The 23,272-nt window shown below is 40.2% G+C and overlaps 1 protein-coding gene across 4 annotated transcripts in view; it reads right to left on the bottom strand.

Moving 5' to 3' along the window:
• Window positions 1-23,272, bottom strand: part of LOC127630544 (tetraspanin-18-like) — a 66,229-nt gene that overhangs the window by 10,439 nt on the left and 32,518 nt on the right. For 2 of the 4 annotated variants that reach the window (XM_052108342.1, XM_052108264.1), the window contains one exon: window positions 12,131-12,182. The exons of 1 other annotated variant lie outside the window; for it this stretch is intronic. Coding sequence is in view for 1 of the 3 variants with exons in the window: in XM_052108203.1 (XP_051964163.1) it covers window positions 12,122-12,124 (3 nt within the window). In the remaining 2 variants the exon portion in view is untranslated. Of the gene's footprint in view, window positions 1-12,121; window positions 12,183-23,272 lie in introns of all 4 variants that reach the window. One more of the 4 variants, XM_052108203.1, reaches the window with a different exon arrangement.

Below are 23,272 nucleotides of genomic sequence, written 5' to 3'. Positions count from 1 at the left end.
TTGTTATATTAGAGGTGAAAATGCAATTTCCAAATCAATTAAACTATCGCAATTACTCCCTGTTCTTGACACGGGATCTGAACCCTGGTCTCTCCCGCTGCTGACGCAACATGCTTTTAGACACGACATGCTTCCGGGTGCACCACAAGGGTAAGCAATCAAACTTGAACCGATGCAAACATATCTGATAGGAGATGACGGCGGTCCGTGAGTCTGCATAATTTTGCCAATCCTTGTGTACCGAAACTATCAGAAACAACATGCTGACCTCCCATGTTAACATGTTGCCCAAAAGTAGGGATGCACTGATACCACTTTTTCTCTTCCGATCCGATTCCAGTGTTGTTTTATTTTGCATAATCAGTTTAGAATATCTTGACATTATTGTGTGGAACTAATGGGGAGTACTCTTTAATATGTAAAGAAACACAAACCTCTAACTACACATTATTTCAATATTAATGTATAGCTTATTAAGAAACACTTTATTATTAACTTGTATACCGGATAATGTAGCAGCAAAATTAACAGTAATTCCAGTCTTGAAGTCTTCAGTAGAAAAGAAGCGTTTTTGTTTTTGTATTATCATTTTTTAATTTTTTTCAACTTGCATCTGGACTTCAAAGGATTCAGATCTCTTTTTGTTCAATTTAGTTGTAAGATATCAGCTCACTTTTCATTCACACAGTTTTCATTCACACAGTTTTCATTCACACATTTTTTGGAACTCATTCAACTTAAATATTATTATCATTTGTAAACAATAGTAATATAATAATAATATTAATAATAATAGTATAATAGTAATATATCTCAATCGTGCACTTTTTGTCACTGATCCACCGGTCTCTCTTTCTTCCTCACTGCCGTCACAGCCCTGAGTTCTGATTACACACACCTGTGTATCATTATTGGCTAATCAAGGACTGCATATATACCCCGCTTTCACACTTTCATCAATAGTATCTCTGAGGCTCCAGAACTTTCTCCTATGTCAAACATCTCTGTGTCTTCATTATTGCCTGCAAGTATCATATGGCTGTTGTGAGTTATCTGTTCATCGTGTCTATACACTTTCTGGATATTATTCACCTGCTGTTTGCCACTCTGCTCAACTGGATTTACAATGTTTTTACATCATCTGTTCAATAAACCCTGCTACTGAGTTCATATCTCTGCCTCTGACACCTTTAACTTTTAAACCTGCTTTTATTTTGACATTCTGAACTCTCCAGGAAGTCCTGTGTGTCTGTTTGTATGCAAGTTCACAGTAGTTTAATTCACTTCATATTCAAATTCTGGTATAAATGCACTTTTACAATTTAAAAGTAAATATAATAAACTCCTGGGCACCTACATCTGAGAGGCTGTTCTTGAGTAGCGCTCAAATATTGCGCACCGCAGTGAAGGCTAAAAATAGGTGAGTGTAAACAGAGCAGCACCATTTAATAACATGCTGGAGCGGTGTGTGCACTTTATATATTTACTTATAAAGCACAACCTTTTGTGATTCACAGAACTATAGCACATCTTCAATTTGCTTTGAATAAAATGCATGAGTCATATGAACTTTGTTTTAATGGTTATTTTATGTCATTTTTTTGAGCTTGACAGTAACAAACATGACTAACACACAGTATCGGATTAGAATCGGGCTTGTCGGACCGATACTGATCCGGTTTAAAAACATCACTATCGAAGCTGATACCGATCCAGGTATCAGAATGGTGCATCCCTACCCAAAAGTGTTAAAAAAAGAAGTCTATGCGACTTGTGTCATATTGTGTATGTCTTCTGAAGTCTTTCAATCACTTTGCATAATTGGATCGGAATTAAAGTGATTCACTCTAAAATGTATTCAAATTACTGATCAACACATGTATACAATGTTGAAATCCAATATGGTGACTCATCAATTACATAAAACCTTATTGGTTCTTGAGTGTCTCGTGCCCAAACATCTTGAAACAAGAACCAATAAGGTTTGATGTTATTGATGTGTTGACATTTTATTTGGTCTTTGATTGCAGGATTCAATAACTCATTTAATGATGGTTTGTTAATCATACAAGTGATCATATGCCTTCAGAAGACTTGGAATTTGATGCACATATGGTCATATGGTCCATAATCACATGGACTACGTTTATGACACTTGTGGGTGCATTTTAAAGCTTTAAAGTGAGTGACTAACTGCTATCATATTGAAATCAGAGAATGGAACATCAAATATCATCCACAAAAGAAAAAGTCATAAGGGGTTGGAACGGGATGAGCACATTACATCATTTAAATTTTAGGTGAGCTATCCCTTTAATTATGCAAACTTCCCTTTGCTCTGATACGAGACAATAAAGAAGGTGCACACTAAAACACTATTAGATGGTGCTGCTAATACAGCATAAAGAGTAGTTAAATTAGATTCTGGTTGACAGCTTTTCAGGTCTGTGTGACGATAAATAATATTTGTTTGATGTTTTTCCTGTATGGAGCCCTTTTTAGAGTATTAAGGTTGATGGTAATTGCTCCCTCTGTGTAAAGCTAAAATGTCCCATGCTGACAATGCACTCTGTATAATTACAGGCCATTAGGGGAATTTAGGTTAATGATGGTAGGGTTCTTCATTAGTGCATTGGGACCAGGTAACTTTGACTCTCTTACTGCCTCAAAAACAAGCCCATAGGCTGAGGTGAAGCAGTAGTGCATTTAATGACAGATAGAATTTTCTGCTGTGACCAGCCAGTGAAGTGTCACAGCTAGCTTTCTGCAGCTGTGCTCCTGGCAAAAATAACTCCAAACAGCTGGCCAGTTTCACAGGAGGCAATGGTAGATGGCTGCTACTAATTCCACCTCTCTTCTTACAGAATGGTTCTGGCATAATTCAATAATCACCCAGCCTGCTTTTCCCAAAGTAATTTCCTGTGCAACACTGAACCTCAGTCAGGTGTTATAAGGTGAAAGGAGAAATTGGTTAACCTGAAGATTGGCGAACAATTTTAATTGAGTGTGTGTAGTAAGGTAGGTGGTTGGAAATTTCAGTCTTCTCAGATTAAAGGGACAATTCACCCAAATATGAATATTCTGTCATCATATACTCACCCTCATGTCATTCCAAACCTGTGTGACTTTTTCTCCCATGGAACACAAAAGGAGATGTTAAACAGTCTCAGACACCATTCACTTTGAAGAGATGCTGTGAAAGTGATTGGTGACTGAGACTAACACACTGCCTAATATCTCCTATTGTGTTCTAAAGAAGAAACAAAGTCATACAGGATTGGAACAGCATTGGGTTACAAATAACAGAATTGTCATTTTTGGGGATTATCCACTTAAGACTATTAGACTAAAAAGGTTAGAGAACTCAGCGTTCCAGTCCAAAGTCCCATTATCTTAAAGCCACAGCTGCCTTTTTAACTAAGGTCTATGAACCTCATCACCATTAATAACCATAATGAGTTTTATTACATGCTTATCTCTAGCTAATGGGCCCTGAACAGTTTCTGAACTGCATAGTAGTTTGTATCTTTCCATTCTATTTAATTTATTTACTTTGGCAATGACTATTACTTTCCTTAAACCTCTCTAGCATCTCTATTAGGGACCTCTTTAAATATGACCTTCTGTTAAAACTCCTTAAATATCTAAATATCTGTTTTCACAACCTTGGGAATAGTTACTCACTGTAAACAGAACTCAAAAACAGCACCCCAAAAATCTTTGTTTTTCAGGACCTCTTGAACTGGAAAAGAGGAAAAACACTTCAATGTTGGAGCAGTAGATGAGTCATTAGCCCTTTTTACACATGCAACCAGTTAAATTACAGGAAAAATGTTGGGTTGCCTTTACTGGTATGTGCTGTTCACACATACCATCAAAATTGAATTTTTTATACAAATTCTCATTAAGGGAAATTGTCAGAACAAAATTTACCAATATTTTCAAAAAGGTTATGTTCACACACAACCTCTAACATGAAAAATGCAGTACATTTTCTGTAAGAGGCTGAATGTGTGAAAGGGGCTATTGACTGAGGAGATAGTGGGGCAGAATTGAGCAATGATTCCTGCACCCAGCTAAAAAACAGAACCATTCGCACAGTGCCTTTGCCTCTTACAGAATAAATCAACCTGTCACAGATGCCTGGAAGAAGCACAGCATATATATGAAGTGTTTTTACATAGCGCTGGCAAATATTGAATTTACAGTGCCCTCACCATCATGATGCTGCCTCCAACTGGGTGGTACAGCTCAGAAAGAGACAGTATGGAGGAGCTTCTCGATACACTCCATGTTATGTGTAAACACTTGTTATAAGCAATATGAGTGCATTGTGAGGATAGGGCTGAAATGATTAGTTGACATTATCAACAACGTCAACAATAAAAATGGTTGAATAGTCATTTGATCTCATTTAATGTAACATGGGATCACATTAAACTGTAATGATGGCGTGCGAGAGCAGCACTGCAGTTTGAGGAGAGGAAGAATTACACAAATCACAGTCCAGATGCACTCTAAACTTTCCAAACAGCTTCAGGTGACGTAGATCGCAAAGTATTGTATTTTCTGCGAATTAATTCTCATTCTAATTGCATCTCGCATTGCATCTCATGTCAGGGGACTAAAAATGCTCAGGCCATGTTTTCCAGCCTGGAGGGTTGCCTCCATTGATCCTTCTTGACCAAGATTCGGGAGGGAAGGTTGAGGGTCTGAGTCACAGCCAAAAAGGACCCGTGTCTCTCTTCTCAGGCCAGAGAATAGTCAGTGGAATGTCCGTAGGCTTCGTAATGGGGTGAAATTATGGATAATGATTCTCCAGTCCTTCCTCCGCTATTCGATGAACATTGGCGGATAGAGAAAGAAGACAATGGGGATGAAGTTTTGTCTGGCATCCTCTAGGAGGACGAGGAAGCAGGACGAGCAGGCAGGAGGAGTTCTCTCCATCTCTGGTTCAGTTCAAGTTGGATTTGTTTGAGGTCTGTCGCAGGGCCGCAGTTAAGCTCTCAATCGACTGGCCATCACAGCCAGTGGGTACAGGAGCTGAAAGGGACTTGTACAATAGCAAGAGGCTCCCTTATCGCCTGCCTCCATTGAAGCAGTTCCACCCAGACATCTCGGCCTGTGTGGCAGAAATGAGGTGATATTGGGTTAAGCCTCTTTCTCACCGAGTGCTGGTCAAAGGGTTCTTGAAGCTCAACATCCAGGGGATGGGGGACATGGGGATGCTTATCACACCACTAGTGAGCGAAGAGGGTCAGGGTCCTCTCACTGTTCAGACAGAGCACTGGCACGCATGCACAGTATATCCTTGGGTTCTGAATAAAGTAGAAAGGGTTACAGGCTTCATTTTGACGTAAAACCACCTCTTTTCAATGGAGTGTTTATGTCAGCAGCACAAGAGCAGTCGGCTCTGATTTTAGAGGATGAAATGTCCTCTTTACTGAGCAAGGGAGTGATAAAAATGATACTGTTGGAAGAATGCCATCAGGGTTTTTATTCCTGATAATTTGTCATTCCAAAAAGAGGGGAGGTCACAGTCCAGTTGTAGATTTATGGATCCTCAACAAACATCTCAGAAAGTACAAGTTAAAAAAGCTCACACTCAGAACTTTGTCTCATTCTATTTATCACGGAGACTGGTTTATGTCAATAGATCTCCAAGACACATATTTTCACATAGACATCAGACAGAGACATCAGGTTTGCTTATCAGGACAGAGCCTACGAGTATGTGAAAATTACTTTCGGTCTTTCTCTAGCACATCGGGTATTTACCAAATGTGTGGAATCGGCTGTGACACTGCTAAAGAATGCGGGGATCAGACGATCTACTCATTTGCACGCTGTCCCAGCAGAAAGCAGAGAGATCTGAACATATTAGTGACACATTTGGAGAGCTTGAGATTCAGAATAAACCAAGCAAAATGTTGTCTTATTCACTCGCAAGAGATAATTTATATGGGGCTCAGGCTGAACTCAGCTTCAAGCATTCCATTCGGAGGAATACATAGAGGCATTTCGCACCTGCATCTCCCAGCTGGAGTGTTATATTCGAGGGCAACACAGTGTGAGGTGTTTGGACTCCTGCATTGAGGGAAAAGCACATACATTTTCTGGAGTTGTTGACAGTATTTCTAGCTCTCAGATATTTATTTATTTTTTCTCAGGAATCACCACATTTTGATCAGGACAGACAACATAACGGTGATAGCCTATAAATCAGCAAAGGGAGTTTGCTCGCACCAGCTTCACAGCTTGGCAGAGAAACTGATTGTGTGGAGCAACACTGTCATTGCAAGCAATGTATGTTCCGGGCATAATGAACAGGGGAGCGGATTTGTTGTCCAGAGGGAATCCTCTGGGTGTGTAAATGTAAAATAAATTTACATTTAATTAACCAAGATTTTAATTAATGGCCAGTCTAGGTATTCATTTTATCTAAACCAAGTCTATCTAGAAAGTTATCTAAAAATCAATATCTTTAAATTATCAAGTTTATCTAGAAAGTATAATCACTGTATATCAAACAATCTATATTCATAAACCCCTGCAGAAAGAGACGTGCCCTCTAGTGGTTCACACTGAGCAGCATAGCAATATGAAATAATTTATCATTACAATTCAACTAGCAAAGTTTGTCAAAATGATCGCTTGTCAAATGTTGGCTATACTGTATATGCAGTATACTTGAAACACGTCACAGAACAAACAATAATTAGTGATCTATCTGAATCATCATGATAAAAGGAGTGACGGATGTTTGATTCTCCCATATATAGCTTCTCCATCATTTGAAATGAAGTGCCCATATCTTTCACATAACTAACCCTTTTTTTATGGGTAAAAAGTAAAGGAGCCCATTCATCAGCATGTGCAGCCGAGACCAGTTATGGTCTTAAACTGCTGTATACCTGCATGATGGATGAAGCTGAGCTACAATCAGTGTGCAATCGTACTGGGAATATTACCATTGTTTTTTATATCAGCCTCCATGTGTTAACCTGTCATGTCTATTTGGAGCGCACCACACACATGTAGCTGATCAGATCGGGAGCAGCATTAAGACAAGACTATGAATTCTTTTTCTTTTCCTTATGCAGACTTTGGTGGAATTACAATGTATCTAACTTTAATCGATTTCTCGATAAAAATAAAAAAAAGGTGTCAAAATGAAAATTCTAATTAAATGGAAAAATCTGAAAATCACTCATCCCTACCCTCAAGTGATGAGCCTCATCTGGCAGAAGATTCGGACAGGCATTTGTAGATCTCTTTGCATCGTGAGAAGACACGCAATGTCCTTTGTTCTTCTCCCTGGTGGGCAACGATGCACCGTTGAATGTGGATGCACTAGCCCACCTGTGGCCCAGGGAAGACTCTCCTCTCCAGGAAGGGAGGGGAGTACGTCAAGCCAGAGGTTTCCCCAGCCTGAATCGGGCAGTGGAGGAGTATGACGAGGAAGAGGGCGTGGCCTGGGCCGTGAGGACGCACAGCAGCGTTAAATTGTCCTAATCAGCCGGGAGAGGGATAAAGACAAGCCGGAGGCGCCAGTTCGAGAGACAGAGATAGACACACGCAGCGGCAGTGTGTGTGTCTGTGTGTTTATGTTTGTTTAAGTTGATTTATGTCATTCAATTTATGTTGACTGTTCTGCCGGTTCCTGCCTCCCCCTTGCCCATCTTGTGAACCCTGTTACACATGCTTTATCAGTTAATTCCTAGTGGTTAATTCAGGGAGGTCAAACCTGCCATTTGTGCCCAAGTTTAGTGACTTCTCAAGCACATGCCAGACATTGTTTGTGCACATTATGTGCTCTGACAGCATATGTGCAAAAGATGAGAGCCCGAAGGGAGAGTAGTCAGCACTTTACTTAATAGACTGGCTCTCTTATGTGTAAACCTATTTCTCGCCAACGCATCTCTCATTGGGTGGTGGATGCGATTGTGCTATGCTATAATAGCTCTAATCGACAACCTCCAGAGGGATTACAGGCTCACTCCACTAGGGGTATGGCCACATCCTGGGCACTGTTCAAGGGAATTTCAGTTCAAGAGATTTGCTTATCCAATGCCATGAATTGACGAGTTACTTGATCGGTTGGGCGCGACTCAATTGCTGGACTTAACAAAGGAGTATTGGCAGATCCCTTTAACTCCAATGTCCCGAGAGAAAACTGCTTTTTCCACACCGTTCGGATTACACCAATTTGTGACAAGATCCTCAGACCGCACACGGCGTATGATGCCGCATATCTAGATGACATCATAATTTACAGTAATGACTGGCGGCGGCATTTGCAAAATCTGAGGGCTGTCCTGAGAGCATTGAGACAGGCAGGACTCACGACCAACCCGAAGAAGTGTGCAATGGGGCGGGTGGAAGTTAGGTATCTGGGGTTCCACTTGGGTCACGGGCAGGTGCGTCCACAGGTTGACAAAACCGCAGTGATCGAAGCCTGCCCGGCACTCAAGACCAAAAAGGGGGTATGGCAGTTTTTGGGGCCGGCTGGCTACTACCACCTGCATTCCCACCCTGAGAAATCCAGGAGGGGGACTTCCCTCTGGAGCAGTCGTGTTACGAATCCCTTAGGAGCAGCCGCTGACTGACCTAACTAAAAAGGGGGCTCCCGATCCAGCCCAGTGGACAGAGTCGTGACAACAGGCCTTCCTTAAGGTAAAATCTGCACTTTCTGGGCTGCCGCTTTTACATGCACCTGATTTCTCTCTCCCCTTTATTTTGCAGACTGATTCATCGGACAAGGGGGCTGGGCGCAGTGCTCTCGCAGGAGGTCGGAGGGGAGGAACGGCCAGTGCTCTTTATTAGTCGCAAGCTCTCCTTCAGGGAAACAAAATATAGCACCATCAAGAAGGAGTGTCTTGCGATTAAGTGGGCTGTTCTGACGCTCCGCTACTACCTGCTTGGGCGTGCCTTCACCCTCTGCTCCGATCACTCCCCTCTGCAGCGGCTCCACCGCATGAAGGATACTAACGTGTGGATCATCCGTTGGTATCTGGCTCTCCAGCCTTTTAAATTCAAGGTGGTCCACAGGCCGGGGGCGCAGATGGTTGTGGCTGACTTTCTCTCCAGAAATGGGGGGGGGAGGGGGGGTAGGGGTACGCCACTATAAAAAATATTTGAAGGGGTACGCCACTATAAAAAGTTTGGGAACCACTGCAGTATACTATATAGTAGCAGATCCACATTCTTATGTTTCAGATATCATTTCTTGTATAACAAATACAATTATTCAGTTAAATTGTTAGGTTTTGTGTTTTCTCTGCTTGTGGTGTCTGCTTGAGCCAGTTGTCTATATTCCTTAGTGAGATACCGAACAAGTATTAGAAAGAGAACTTTAGGTTACTTGCATTACCTCAGTACTCTGATAACATGAAGTGAGGTATCTCACATCATCACCCTCCTTGCAGTTTGCATTGAGAAGAGATATGCAGAGAATGCTGTGGTTTATATTATGGCGGTGGGGCTCCTAAAATTGGTCTGTCAATCTTGACAGACATTGTGTCATTGGTGCTTCCACAATCAGTCATGCCTGTGGCGTTCCCTTAGTGAGATACTACACAAGTTTTGTCACATATAATCTTTGGATTATGTCAATTTCTTTTGTATTTGAAATATAATGAATTGATTAAAAAGATTATTAAATAAACATACAGTGACTAGTATTACACATATTATGTAACTGGATTATCTGGCAAAGGTATATTTATGTAAATATATGCCTTAAGAAAAGAGGATGGCTCCTCTAGCTTAGTCTGGATCCTACCAGGGTTTCCTTCCACTTCTACCTTTACATTTCCAACAATGTCACATATGAAATCGATATGTTGCTTCCGAATATTCATGTACCCTGAAATCGACAATATTTTGTTGAATTACTGACCAGCGCATCACACATTTCTGCATCAATTCCAATGTGAACACATTTTCCTCTGACACTACTGGTAGCCTGTTGCTCGAGCAATCTCTGAGACCTGTGCAAACCAATTCCGTAGCTAACTCCTCAGGAGGAGATGGTCCTGGCCCCTGCTGGACAACCTGGGAAGTCCCGAAGCCTTCTTCACTGCAGTTGAACCTCTCTCCTTGAAGTTCTTGATGATCTGGTAAAAGGTTCTTTCAGGTGCAATATTCTTTGCGGTAATTTCCTTGCATGTGAGGCCATTTTGATGCAAAGCAATGATGGCTGCACATCTTTCTTTAGAGGTAACCATTGCAAACAAGAACACGATGATTGGAAGCACTTCTTCCATCCTTTCATAGCAATCAGTCTTCTCTTATAATCCAGTCAGAATGATACTGATATCATCTGACTAGTACTCGTTCACACTTTCCCAGGTGCTGCTGATATGATTAGTGAAATTATGTTAGCTGGTCATTTTGTGCCAGGGCCAAAAAAACTGCTAAATTTGGGTTTTTGTGTTAAAGTTAATTTTTTTGGCCAATGAAGCTTTTTGCAATTATTTCAAATGCATCTGATCACCCTGCACAGTAATCTAGAAACAATGTGAATCAACACAGTACAACAACTGAAGCAGAAAACTTTGCGAAACACAAACTTTATGTCACTGCCAATACTTTTGGCTATGGCTGTAGTTCTCTTCTATTGTAGGTCTGTCCTTCTAAATGACTACCTCTGAAATTTCTCATTGATTTACTGTCACACGTATTGCAATGCCCCATTTTGGCTGTAAGGCTCAGAGAAATGAGAACAGGAGTGTGAATCGTGTGAACTATTGCAATATACTGAATTAGAAAGCAATTCATGGAGAAAATGTTTTCTTACTTGGAGGAACCATGTTTTCTTACTTGGAGGAAGTCATTATCAAGTCAATGAATGACTGGACAACAAGGCAACTGCCTTAGATTTTAAACAAAACCCCTGGCTGTGTTCAAAACCTAATGCAGTAAGGGAAATACTGGTAATAGATACATTAAGACACTTGCTGCTACACTTTCAAATGGAAAGTTCAGTCTGTTCTCTAATATTTGTACTTTTTTTTGGCGGTAACTGGCCATTCTTTTAATGCAAACTCTACAGTATTTAATAGATATCGTCTCGGTTACTGTCGTAACCTCCATTCCCTGATGGAGGGAACGTGACGTTGTGTCGATGTAGTGACACTAGGGGTCGCACTTGGGAGCCCCAAACACCTCACATCTTTCAGAAAAGGCCAATTCTCATTGGCTTGTGCAATTGATCTGAGGTGTTTGTTGCTCCCAAGAGCAACCCAAGTGGTTTCTTCCCATCCGCCACTTGCCTTATCAACAATGCCCGGTACCCACCCTGACACTCTCCACACTCCACCTCTGGCTCTACATTTCACTGCACTACTCTGCTCTCTTTTATTTTATACTTATTTTTAATTGATACTGCGTGGACATATTTATATTTATATTTATATTGCTTATATTTTAATTCTTGTTCATATATTTAGAGATTGTGAGAACGCACCTACAACACCACAACAAATTCCTTGTATGCGTAAAAAACGTACTTGGCAATAAAGCTTTTTCTGATTCTGATTCTGATTCTAATGTCACTACATCGACACAATGCTGAGTGAGTGACAGATAGGGAAATAAAGATATACAGCACAGTACTAAGAACAATTTTAAGTAAAAACTTTGTGTCCTTAAACATTTTAAATCATGAATAAATAAAAAATGTCATCTAAAATATCAGGAGGAGCATTTTTACATTATTTTGTCAATATGGACAAGCATTACAGGGGAAAATATATATATATATATATATATATATATATATATATATATATATATATATATATATATATATATATATTTCCAAGAAATTGCTGAGAATGGAAAGTTTACTCAATTATACTGGAAAACACTGCAAAAAACAAAATCACTATAATAACCAATGGAAGAAGGTTTTACAGAGATGAAAACAGAAATAAATGCTTAGATGGGTGTTACCATTAGTGGTTTGTAATAAACAAGCAGATTGCATTACCAGATTTAAATGTGAGGTGAAAAGATCCAAGTGAATAGAACATTTCAAGCTGACAATGTTAAACTTAGTGACAAAGAGCCAACAGGTTGTGATGTCATGACTAAAAATGATCAAAAATCACCATACCATATGTACCTGTAAATGTCTCTCCCTTCCAGCCTATGCCAAATGTGAAACTTCTCTGAGGCTGTGAAAAAAAAAAGATGGTCATTGATTCTTCCATACGACATACTCTCAAATATCATGCAAACTCTTTTATTGAGATCTCATGAAAAACACTTATTCCCTAAACTCTCTGCTCTCTTTTAACCACACCATTTGTTTGGAGTCTACATGCTTGCAACCATATTGTTTGCTTGACTTTTAGTGTGAATAGTTAGAGGTCTGCTCGGATCCTCTCTGCAGAAGCTTAAGCATTCAGTTGGGACAGAGGTCTCCTGCTTGACAATTATATTAACACTGACCTTGAAATTATTGTTTGCAATTATCATAGAACAATGTGTGCACTCACAGAAAGAGGAATTTCTCAAGAGGCTCCCTCAGTAGTTAAAAGTTTACTCGGTTTAAGTCTGAGGGCGCTTCACACACAATTCTTTTGAGAAATGAATATCTTTAACACACTGATTTTCAGCCAGGAGGCCACACATCTGAAAAATTATGTAACACTATGGAGAAAGCTCTCGACTCGAGCACAGAGCATCAAGAACAGATTAGCAATGGTGGCGAGTTTGTATAGGGCATGCCTCTAAGGGACTACAATTTTCATCTGTTTCCATGGAAACAAACAAAGGTAAATGGAGTACCAATAAAAGTCGCTGGAAACCATCTGAGGTATACAGAGCCAACCAGATCACATTAAAGTGTTACAATGAAATGTTCAGGAGGACCAAAGTAGATAGCCAAAAAGGACAGACCGAAGCTGATCAGAGTGAAAGAAAATCATAATCTAGGATTTATAAATAGGATTTATAAAATAGGATTTATAGACAATTGGAAAAGTTGTTGGGGTAGACCTGACCTGCTAAAGAGAGACGGACTCCATCCCTCCAGGGAAGGTGCCGCTCTCCTCTCTAGTAATTTGGCTCATAGACTTAATAATGATATTAATTGACTAAATGGGGCCCAGGTCAGGAAGCAGACAAACTGGTTAATCCGAACGTCTGCTAGCTGCCATGAGACGTCACACAGGTCACATAAACTACAACACATAGAGACTGTATCACCTAGATATCTCATAGAGACTGTGTCTGTTCCCCGAACTACCAAACACAATACCCTCACTAAATCATTTAGAAAAAATTTGATTAAGGTCAAACTTGTACAAAACAAACAAATTAAAAATAAACATCATATAAAAATAGGGCTACTAAACATTAGATCTATTGCTACCAAAGCACTAATTGTCAATGAAATGATTACAGATCATAGATTGGATGCGCTCTGTTTGACTGAAATCTGGCTTAAACCGGATGAATATATTAGTTTAAATGAATCTACTCCCCCAGGTTATTGTTATAAACATGAACCTCGTCTGAAGGGTCGAGGAGGAGGTGTTGCTACAATTTACAGTGAAGTTTTTGGTGTTACTCAGAGGACAGGATATAAATGTAAGTCTTTTGAACTAATAATGCTTAATGTGACACCGTCAAATACAAATATAAATAAAAAATCTCTGTCGTCCTTTACCCTTGCTACAGTGTATAGATCACCCGGGCCTTATTCAGATTTCCTTAGTGAATTTGCAAATTTTTTATCAGATCTTGTAGTTACTGTAGATAGAGCCTTAATTGTTGATGACTTCAACATTCACATAGATAATGAAAATGATACATTGGGATTAGCATTTATCGATATTCTCAACTCTCTTGGAGTCAGACAAAATGTAACAGGACCAACTCATCGCCATAATCATACGCTAGATTTAATTCTTTCATATGGAGTTGATGTTGATAATATAGAAATTCTGCAGCAGAGCGATGACATCTCGGATCATTACCTCGTCTCTTGCATGCTGCAATCAGCTAATGTTACTCAATCTACACCACGCTATCGTTCAGGTAGAACTATTCTTTCGACCACTAAAGATGACTTCACTAATACTCTTCCAGATCTATCTCATATACTCAATAAACCCCAAAGCCCAGAAGAACTTGATGAAATAACAAAAAATTTAAATGCAGTCTTCTCTAGCACCCTTGATGTTGTTGCCCCACTTCGATTAAAGAAAATTAAAGAAATAAGCCCCGCACCATGGTACAATGATCACACTCATGCTCTCAAGAGAGCAGCTCGGAAAATGGAGCGCATGTGGAAAAATACAAAATTAGAAGTATTTCAGGGTGCATGGAAGGATAGTGTCTGTAGCTACAAACGCGCACTCAAAGCTGCCAGGTCAGCATATTTTAGTAAACTCATAGAAAATAACCACAACAATCCTAGATGTTTATTCAGTACTGTGGCTAAATTGGTTGGGAATAAAGCCTCAACCGCACCAGATATTACGTCACAGCTCAAGAGTAATGACTTCATGAATTTCTTTACAGATAAAATTGAAATAATCAGAAATAATGGAATTATGCAATCATCTGTCATAGCACCTCAGAAAACAGTGTCGAATAATTTCCCTCATGTGCAACTTCAATCCTTCGCTATCATAGGTCATGAAGAGCTAACAAAACTTAGCGAAACATCAAAAGCCACAACTTGTTTGTTAGATCCTATACCAACTAAGCTCTTAAAAGAGGTATCTCCTGTAATATCAGAACCTCTTCTTAATATCATTAACTCCTCGCTATGCTTAGGACATGTCCCAAGAAACTTTAAAATGGCAATTATCAAACCGCTAATTAAGAAGCCACAACTTGATCCTGGAGAACTTGCTAATTATAGACCGATTTCAAATCTCCCATTTATGTCAAAAATACTAGAAAAGGTAGTATCCTCCCAAATATGTTCATTTCTACAGAGAAATAGTATATATGAAGAATTTCAATCAGGATTTAGGCCTCATCACAGTACAGAGACTGCACTTATCAGAGTTACAAATGACTTGCTCTTATCATCTGATCGCGGCTGCATTTCTCTTCTAGTGCTTTTAGATCTTAGTGCTGCATTCGACACGATAGATCACAACATTCTCTTGAATAGGCTGGAGAATTATGTTGGAATTTGTGGAGTGGCATTAGCATGGTTTAGGTCATATTTAGCAGACCGCTACCACTTTGTCTATTTAAATGAGGAATTGTCAAACCAAACAAAAGTAAAGTATGGAGTGCCACAGGGATCAGTTTTAGGGCCTCTGCTTTTCTCCATGTATATGCTTCCCCTGGGAGATATTATCAGGAATCGTGGAATAAGTTTCCACTGCTATGCTGACGATACACAACTTTATATTTCTTCAAAACCTGATGAGATTTCACAATTCTCAAAATTAGCAGAGTGTATCAATGAAATAAATGATTGGATGGCCAGAAATTTCCTTCTACTCAATTCTGACAAAACAGAGGTTCTAATTATTGGACCAAAAAACTCTAAAAATAAGCCACTAAAATATAATTTGACTCTAGATGGATGTACTGTTACATCATCTTCAACAGCAAAGAACTTAGGTGTTATATTTGATGCCAATCTGTCCTTTGAAAATCAAATTACAAATGTTTGTAGAACAGCATTCTTCCACCTAAGAAATATTGCTAAATTAAGGCATATGCTCTCGGTTGCTGATGCCGAAAAACTAATTCATGCGTTCATGACCTCAAGACTAGATTATTGTAATGCATTACTGGGAGGATGTCCAGCAAGATCAATAAATAAACTTCAATTGGTTCAAAATGCAGCAGCCAGAGTGCTGACGAGAACCAAGAAATATGATCATATTAGCCCCATTTTATCATCGTTACATTGGCTACTTGTTAAATTCCGTATTGATTTTAAAATTCTGTTAACTACGTACAAAGCTTTGAATGGTCTAGCTCACGCAGTACTTAAGTGATCTTCTAACACGCTATATTCCAACACGCTCATTAAGATCGCAAAATTCTGGCCTATTAATAGTTCCTAGAATATCAAAATCCACTAAAGGAGGAAGATCCTTTTCATATTTGGCTCCTAAACTATGGAATAGTCTCCCAAACACTGTTCGAGATGCAGACACACTCTCTCAGTTTAAGTCTAGACTAAAGACTCATCTATTTAGCCAGGCATACACTTAATTTATCCCACAATTAGGCTGCTTTAGTTGGGTCTGCCGGAACCAGAAACCAGAAACATTGAGCATGATCTCTAACTCTGCAATACATTCAATGGCATCTACGCTTACATCTTTTTATTTGTTTCCCTGTCTCAACCTTGGGACTCCTATCCTGAGGTCACCAGAACCGGCTGAATCCAGCACCATTCCTGCTTCATGTTGGACTCCACTACTACATGTCGCAGAATGATGATGACTAAATGCAGCCGGTGCCAGCCAAACATCACTTCAATCTATTATGACGGACTTCAGAGGATGAAATTATGCCAACTCCAACCTGCATCACCTCGGTCTATTTATGGACTACGATCCTGAAATGAAATGCTTAGACTAACAATTGCCAACAAAAGCCTTCATCAGCCAATTAACAAGGACAATTGCATCTATGTGAACTTCTGCAATTAATCAAGATGGACTTCAAAGACTGTGGTCATTAATCTTACAGTTCAAACACAATCTATGTTTAATCAATGACCCTAATCACTTAATTTAATAATTTTAAACCATGATTTTACCTATACATAATTAATATTTACATTACATTCATAATGTTAGCCAGAGGGGAACTGGCCCCCACAGTGAGTCTGGTTTCTCCCAAGGTTATTTTTCTCCATTAAGCTACATCTTATGGAGTTTTGTGTTCCTTGCCACAGTCACCTACAGCTTGCTCACTGGGGTTATTAATACAATTATCATTTAATTATTTATAAACACTATTAAAATTCGTATTTTATCTAAATTACACAATGATGATTAATCGACTTTATAGACATTACAGTTCTTATCGTCTGTTAATGCTAATATTCTGTAAAGCTGCTTTGAAACGATGTGTGTTGTGAAAGGCGCTATACAAATAAAATTGACTTGACTTGACTTGACTAATCTGAATAATTGCATGAACACAGAATTCCTGCAATTACCTTATCTATTACATTCTACCTGTTTCTGCTTTGGTCAAAACCAGACAAAACAAAAAAAATAAGCTAACAAAAATCAATAAGCAACCATATTGAGCATGGCATAACAGCACTCCTTCATTTACAAATGAAAAGTCATTTACAACAGTGCAAGAAGGGTTGCTTTTAGCATTAAGGCCCCGGCATACTTTGACAGATGAATGAGTGTGATGTAATTTAGAACAAAATCTGGCCAAAATAAAGTTTTAGTTTTTTTTCCCATGTCAGTGGTTCATAACAGCTCACAATTGCAAACTTTCAGAAAAACTTTGTACTGGCTGCTAAACACCTTACTGCCATTGGTCCACATCCCTGGTAGGTGTGACCTTGAGCTCAATCAACATAGAGTTTGAAGAGTTATTAGCGGGCAGCTGCAAACTTACCTACATCTCTACAATCGTTTGAGTGGAGACATTTTCAAAGAATATGTCAGGAGATTCTTTTTTGTTTAATTAGTCTACAAAAGGTACATTTATATAGCACTTAAATAGCGCTTTTCTTAACCTTAGAGGTTACAAAAGCATCTACTGGAGTGTGAAAACGCCCCTCAGTGCAGCGCCCAGGACCTGGCTGAACCGACTACATCAGCTGTGATCTGCGCCAGATATTGGCAGAACGACATCTGAGATTGCAACGGACTCGAAGAAGAAGACCAAAGCACTTTACACTGTGTCCCATTCACCCATTCACACTCATACACTAATGGCGGAAGATCTGCCATGCAAGGCGCTAGCCTGCCATTCTACTCATAGAATGAGACATTTTAATGTCATACTAGTTAATGTTTTACTTGTAGTCTTGTGCATCCTCATATTTATATGCTCCTCAAACGCCTCCCACAGCAGTGTGGTTGGTGTCGGAATATTCACAAACAGTATTTCGTGGCTCAGCTGTTTCAAGCTTCTTTTTGGCTCTGAGCGAAGAATGAACAACCTCAGTAAATATTCCGGGGCCTTTAAATTATATTATTTTATAAATTATACTGTCAGACATTTTTTCATTATGCCTAAAAACCTAGATATTATTATTAATACTACTGTTTTTTTTAACCAACCATAGGCAATGAATTTAATATACGAGTTTGAGGATGATGTTTAGTATACTTACAGTGTTTACTTCACCTTATTTCTTACTTACCTAATCTTTTACATAGTCTTGACTATGGCAAAGCAGTGATTATGCTGTAGCAGACGATTAGGGTACAATGTCATGAAGTAGCATGTACCAAGTTCCAGCACTGGAAAGTATCACTGCAACATGTCTGTGTTTGCAGTGTTCCAGACGGGCTGTCAATTGCACAAATTTGTTTGGAACAATTTTCATTAGTGGAGCAAAAATAAACAACACAATTGGCCTTATTATGTGTAAAATGTAAGTTACTCAATAATACATTCTTGTTTATAGAACTGTTGTATAAAACAAATCATACGTGCAATTGTGCTCAGGGCCAGTACTAAAATGCAATCTTTTGGGGGATTTAAGGGTGCATTCTGATCTTTAAGGTGGGTAAAGGCCTCCATATACTTCAAACGAATGGGTGTGATGTCATTTAGAACAAAATCCCATCAAAAAGAAGGTGTTTTTGAGTTCGTTTCGGTGGTTTGTAACAGCTCACCTGGGCAAACTTTCAGGAAACCTTCTTACAGGCTGCTAAACACCTAACTGACATTGGTCCACGTCATCGGTAGGTGTGACCAAGAGCTCTACCTACCTTGAGGCTGACAGCTATTTCTGCTTACGTTCTTCAGTCAGTAAAAATCAGTCAGAATAGAAGCACTGAGATGTAGAGTTACTAGCGATCTGGTGCAAATTTACCTACATACGTACCATAGTTCACAGAGACATTTTACAAGAACATGTCATGCGATTTGTTTTTTAATTATTTAGCCAAATCTACTCTCGAGTGCCCATTCACTCATGTGCCATCTGCAGCGAAAGCCATTCACACATCTTAAAATAACAGAGTTTAATAGGCGCCTATTATGGCTGTTATCAGTTCAATAGCACCATGAACTCAGAATCTAAACATCCATCTTTTATAGCCATATGTCCAATGCAGGGTCACAGATAGCAATGGAGCCTATCCCATCTGTCTCAGGCCAAAGGCAGGGAAACACCCTGGACAGGTGGCCAGTCCATCACAGGGCACACACACATTCACACTCTCATTCACACCAATGGGAAATTTAGGGTCTCCAATTAACTTAACCTTCATGTGTTTTTGGACTGTGAGGAAAAAACCAGAGCACCCGAAGGGAAACCCACGCAAGCACAGGGAGAACATGCAAACTCCACGCATAAAGGCCCATTTGAGGTAAGACTCGAGTGCCCATTCACTCATGTGCCATCTGCAGCGAAAGCAGATGGCACACAAGACCTTGCTGTGAAGCAACAGTGCTATTCAACAAGGTGCTGAAAGCATTCTTTAGAAATGTTGGCCCATATTGATAGGATAGCATCTTGCAGTTGATGGAGATTTGTGGGATGCACATCCAGGGCACGAAGCTCCGTTCCACCACATCACAAAGATGCTCTATTGGGTTGAGATCTGGTGACTGTGGGGGCCATTTTAGTACAGTGAACTCATTGTAATGTTCAAGAAACAAATTTGAAATGATTCGAGCTTTGTGACATGGTGCATTATCCTGCTGGAAGTAGCCATCAGAGGATGGGTACATGGTGGCCATAAAGGGATGGACATGGTCAGAAACAATGCTCAGGTAGGCCGTGGCATTTAAACGATGCCCAATTGGCACTAAGGGGCCTAAAGTGTGCCAAGAAAACATCCCCCACACCATCACACCACCACCACCAGCCTGCACAGTGGTAACAAGGCATGATGGATCCATGTTCTCATTCTGTTTACGCCAAATTCTGACTCTACCATCTGAATGTCTCAACAGAAATCGAGACTCATCAGACCAGGCAACATTTTTCCAGTCTTCAACTGTCCAATTTTGGTGAGCTCTTGCAAATTCTAGCCTCTTTTTCCTATTTGTAGTGGAGATGAGTGGTACCCAGTGGGGTCTTCTGCTGTTGTAGCCCATCCGACTCAAGGTTGTGCATGTTGTGGCTTCACAAATGCTTTGCTGCACACCTCGGTTGTAACGAGTGGTTATTTCAGGCAAAGTTGCTCTTCTATCAGCTTGAATCAGTCGGCCCATTCTCCTCTGACCTCTAGCATCAACAAGGCATTTTCGCCCACAGGACTGCCGCATACTGGATGTTTTTCCCTTTTCACACCATTCTTTGTAAACCCTAGAAATGGTTGTGCGTGAAAATCCCAGTAACTGAGCAGATTGTGAAATACTCAGACCGGCCCGTCAGGCACCAACAACCATGCCACGCTCAAAATTGCTTAAATCACCTTTCTTTCCCATTCTGATATTCAGTTTGGAGTTCAGGAGATTGTCTTGACCAGGACCACACCCCTAAATGCATTGAAGCAACTGCCATGTGATTGGTTGATTAGATAATTGCATTAATGAGAAATGTAACAGGTGTTCCTAATAATCCTTTAGGTGAGTGTATATATATATATATATATCTTTAAATCATCATCGAGTGGTTACAACAGTTTCTTTTACTGACCTCATGTGAATTCTACTAATAAAAAGAGACATAAAGTCATTAATAACACATTTTATTGTCACATTAGTAAAGGCTTTACATGTCTTGAGCATCCTCATATATAAATTTACCTCCATATGATGTACCACAGTGGTGTGGCTGGTGTCTGAATGTTTGCAAAAGTATACCGTTGATTGGCTATTTCAAACAAATTTTTCCAGCTTAAAGAAGAACGAATAATAACTTCTGCGGAAGTATATTGAGGCCTTGAGTGGTTGTCTCTTCATTGGACCATGAAGGGGGAGTCAGAAGTTTCTGGGTTGGCACAAGAAAATTCAAGGTGGGAAATAGCCCCCTCTAAAAATGAACTAAATCTCAGTAGACTATTGATTGGACGTAAGTTTGCTAAAATACTTTTTTACATGCCTTGTGCAATACACAGTATTGATTTTAGACAGTGAGGATCTATCGGACAGAAGGGATGTGAATCATCCCTGTGCAACAGAGATCAGCCCAGATTCTCCTATACATGATATACAACTAAACATTCACTAAACAGAATATCTGGTCCTTCTAGTTCGTTATTATAAAATGTGTTATTCTATTCATTCTCCATGCTTTTTTGTGTGATGTTATACTGTATTTTGTGTGTAACACCTGCACTTAATATGTGTGTAACACCTGCATTTTACGTGTTTACCGTAACAAATACATTCCCCTTGTGGGGATTAATAAAGTATTTTCTAATCAACTGATACCTTCTCTACTCCATGTTGCCACTACAGTCCTTATTCGTAAGCGTTCCATGTAAGTCCCTCTGAGCTACACATGCTATAATGCAGATCAGGCATTGCGCAAGCTCTGTTTCTGCTGTTTCAGAAGACAGGTATCAGGGAAAAATGCATGCATGAAAGGAGGGCCAGGCTCTATACCCCTGGGACACAATTACGTGCAATATCTTCAAAAAACATGGCAAAACACAGAGCAGCTATGGACTCTGATGTCCGTTCCAGCAGGGCTGGGGCAACAGGAATAAATCACAACCCATATCCATCCACTTACTATGTACAAGGCTATTCTGCCACCATGCCTGGTGTTGCTGTGTACAACTAAATCTCAATGTTTGAGAAACACTTCCAACAGCTTTGCTGCAGCAATGTTCTAGACCTCTGCATTTCTTTTTGATTCAATGATAGTACTGTAAACCATATGTCCTCTCAGCTTTTTTATGTGTTTTTGGTGTGTGTTTACCTTGTGATCATATTCCTCAAACTGCATGATTTAAATCTAGTTTTCAAACCTTTCTACCTCTAAGACATCCAGTATAACTCAACTCAGTGTTTGTTGGCTCATTATAGGCACAACGATTCCTTCAACATAAAGTCACCGAATACTGCAATTGTTCAGTTTTAGTGGTATGCTTATAATAAAAGATAAAGGATGGACATCCTGGGACTTTTTCCAGTGGGCCTTTCGATGGCAGTTTGTGGCAGGGCGGAGGGGGGTGCCGGGTCGTGATTCTACACACCCGGTCCCTTATCAGGCTAATTAAGCCTCCAAGAGGGATAAAGGCCAACTCCGGAGGATGGTGCGGGAGAGAGAGATCGTTTAAGAACATATCCATCATGTGTGTGTTGTTGTCTTTTGTTTAAGTTTATAATTAAAATATCATTTATGTTGTCAAACCGGTTCTCGCCTCCTTTACATTGAACTATGTTACACTGGTGCCGAAACCCGGGAAGGAGGAGGGATGCCCGTCGCGGAGTCCTCGACACTGCTGTCCACCCGGGGGAGCGCCGCTGCTATCCGCCGGGGGAGGGAGTAGCCCGACCGCCCGGACACGGTGAATGGCCGGCATCCGCGAGGCGAGTGGGGACTGGACTCCCCGACCGCCTGTAGCGTTGGAGCCGCTGCCAGGGACGGAGGAGTGCCCTGCCACCCCCAGAAATGCAGAGGGGTCGACAGAAGACCGCCGTCCACGAGGGGAGGAGGGAAGTGACTCCCCCACCGCCTGGAGCGGTAGGTCCGCTGCCAGGGGCAGAGGAGTGTCAACAGGAGTCGCCGTGAACGCGGAGGGGCGTTCTTTCTGCCGGGGGTCGTGGGTCTGACTCCGGTCTGCCCGGGAAGGAGTGGCTGTCGTCCGCCTGAGAGGGTGGAGGAGTGATCGAGGACCATGCGATGGTGTATCAGAGCACTGGCGAGTACGTTTTATGTACGTATGGCCCAAACCACGTTATATGAATAATAACATCAATATATTATTCCAAGGTTGTCCAGTTGCCAGATATTGTATGAAACGCATCCTACTCACACAATCGACACATCATACAAATTTCTAATAATTTGTGACCTCAACCTGGCAACCAAAACCCAGCTGCTCTGTTGATATCTGCGCAGGCAGTAGACACTGAAAGTTGAATCAAGCAGCACTGGTAGAAATATATATATATATATATATATATATATATATATATATATATATATATATATTATTATTATATA

Source organism: Xyrauchen texanus, chromosome 1 (genome assembly GCF_025860055.1).
Source record: "Xyrauchen texanus isolate HMW12.3.18 chromosome 1, RBS_HiC_50CHRs, whole genome shotgun sequence".
NCBI lineage: Eukaryota > Metazoa > Chordata > Actinopteri > Cypriniformes > Catostomidae > Xyrauchen > Xyrauchen texanus.
This window is presented reverse-complemented; position numbering and strand designations above follow the sequence as displayed.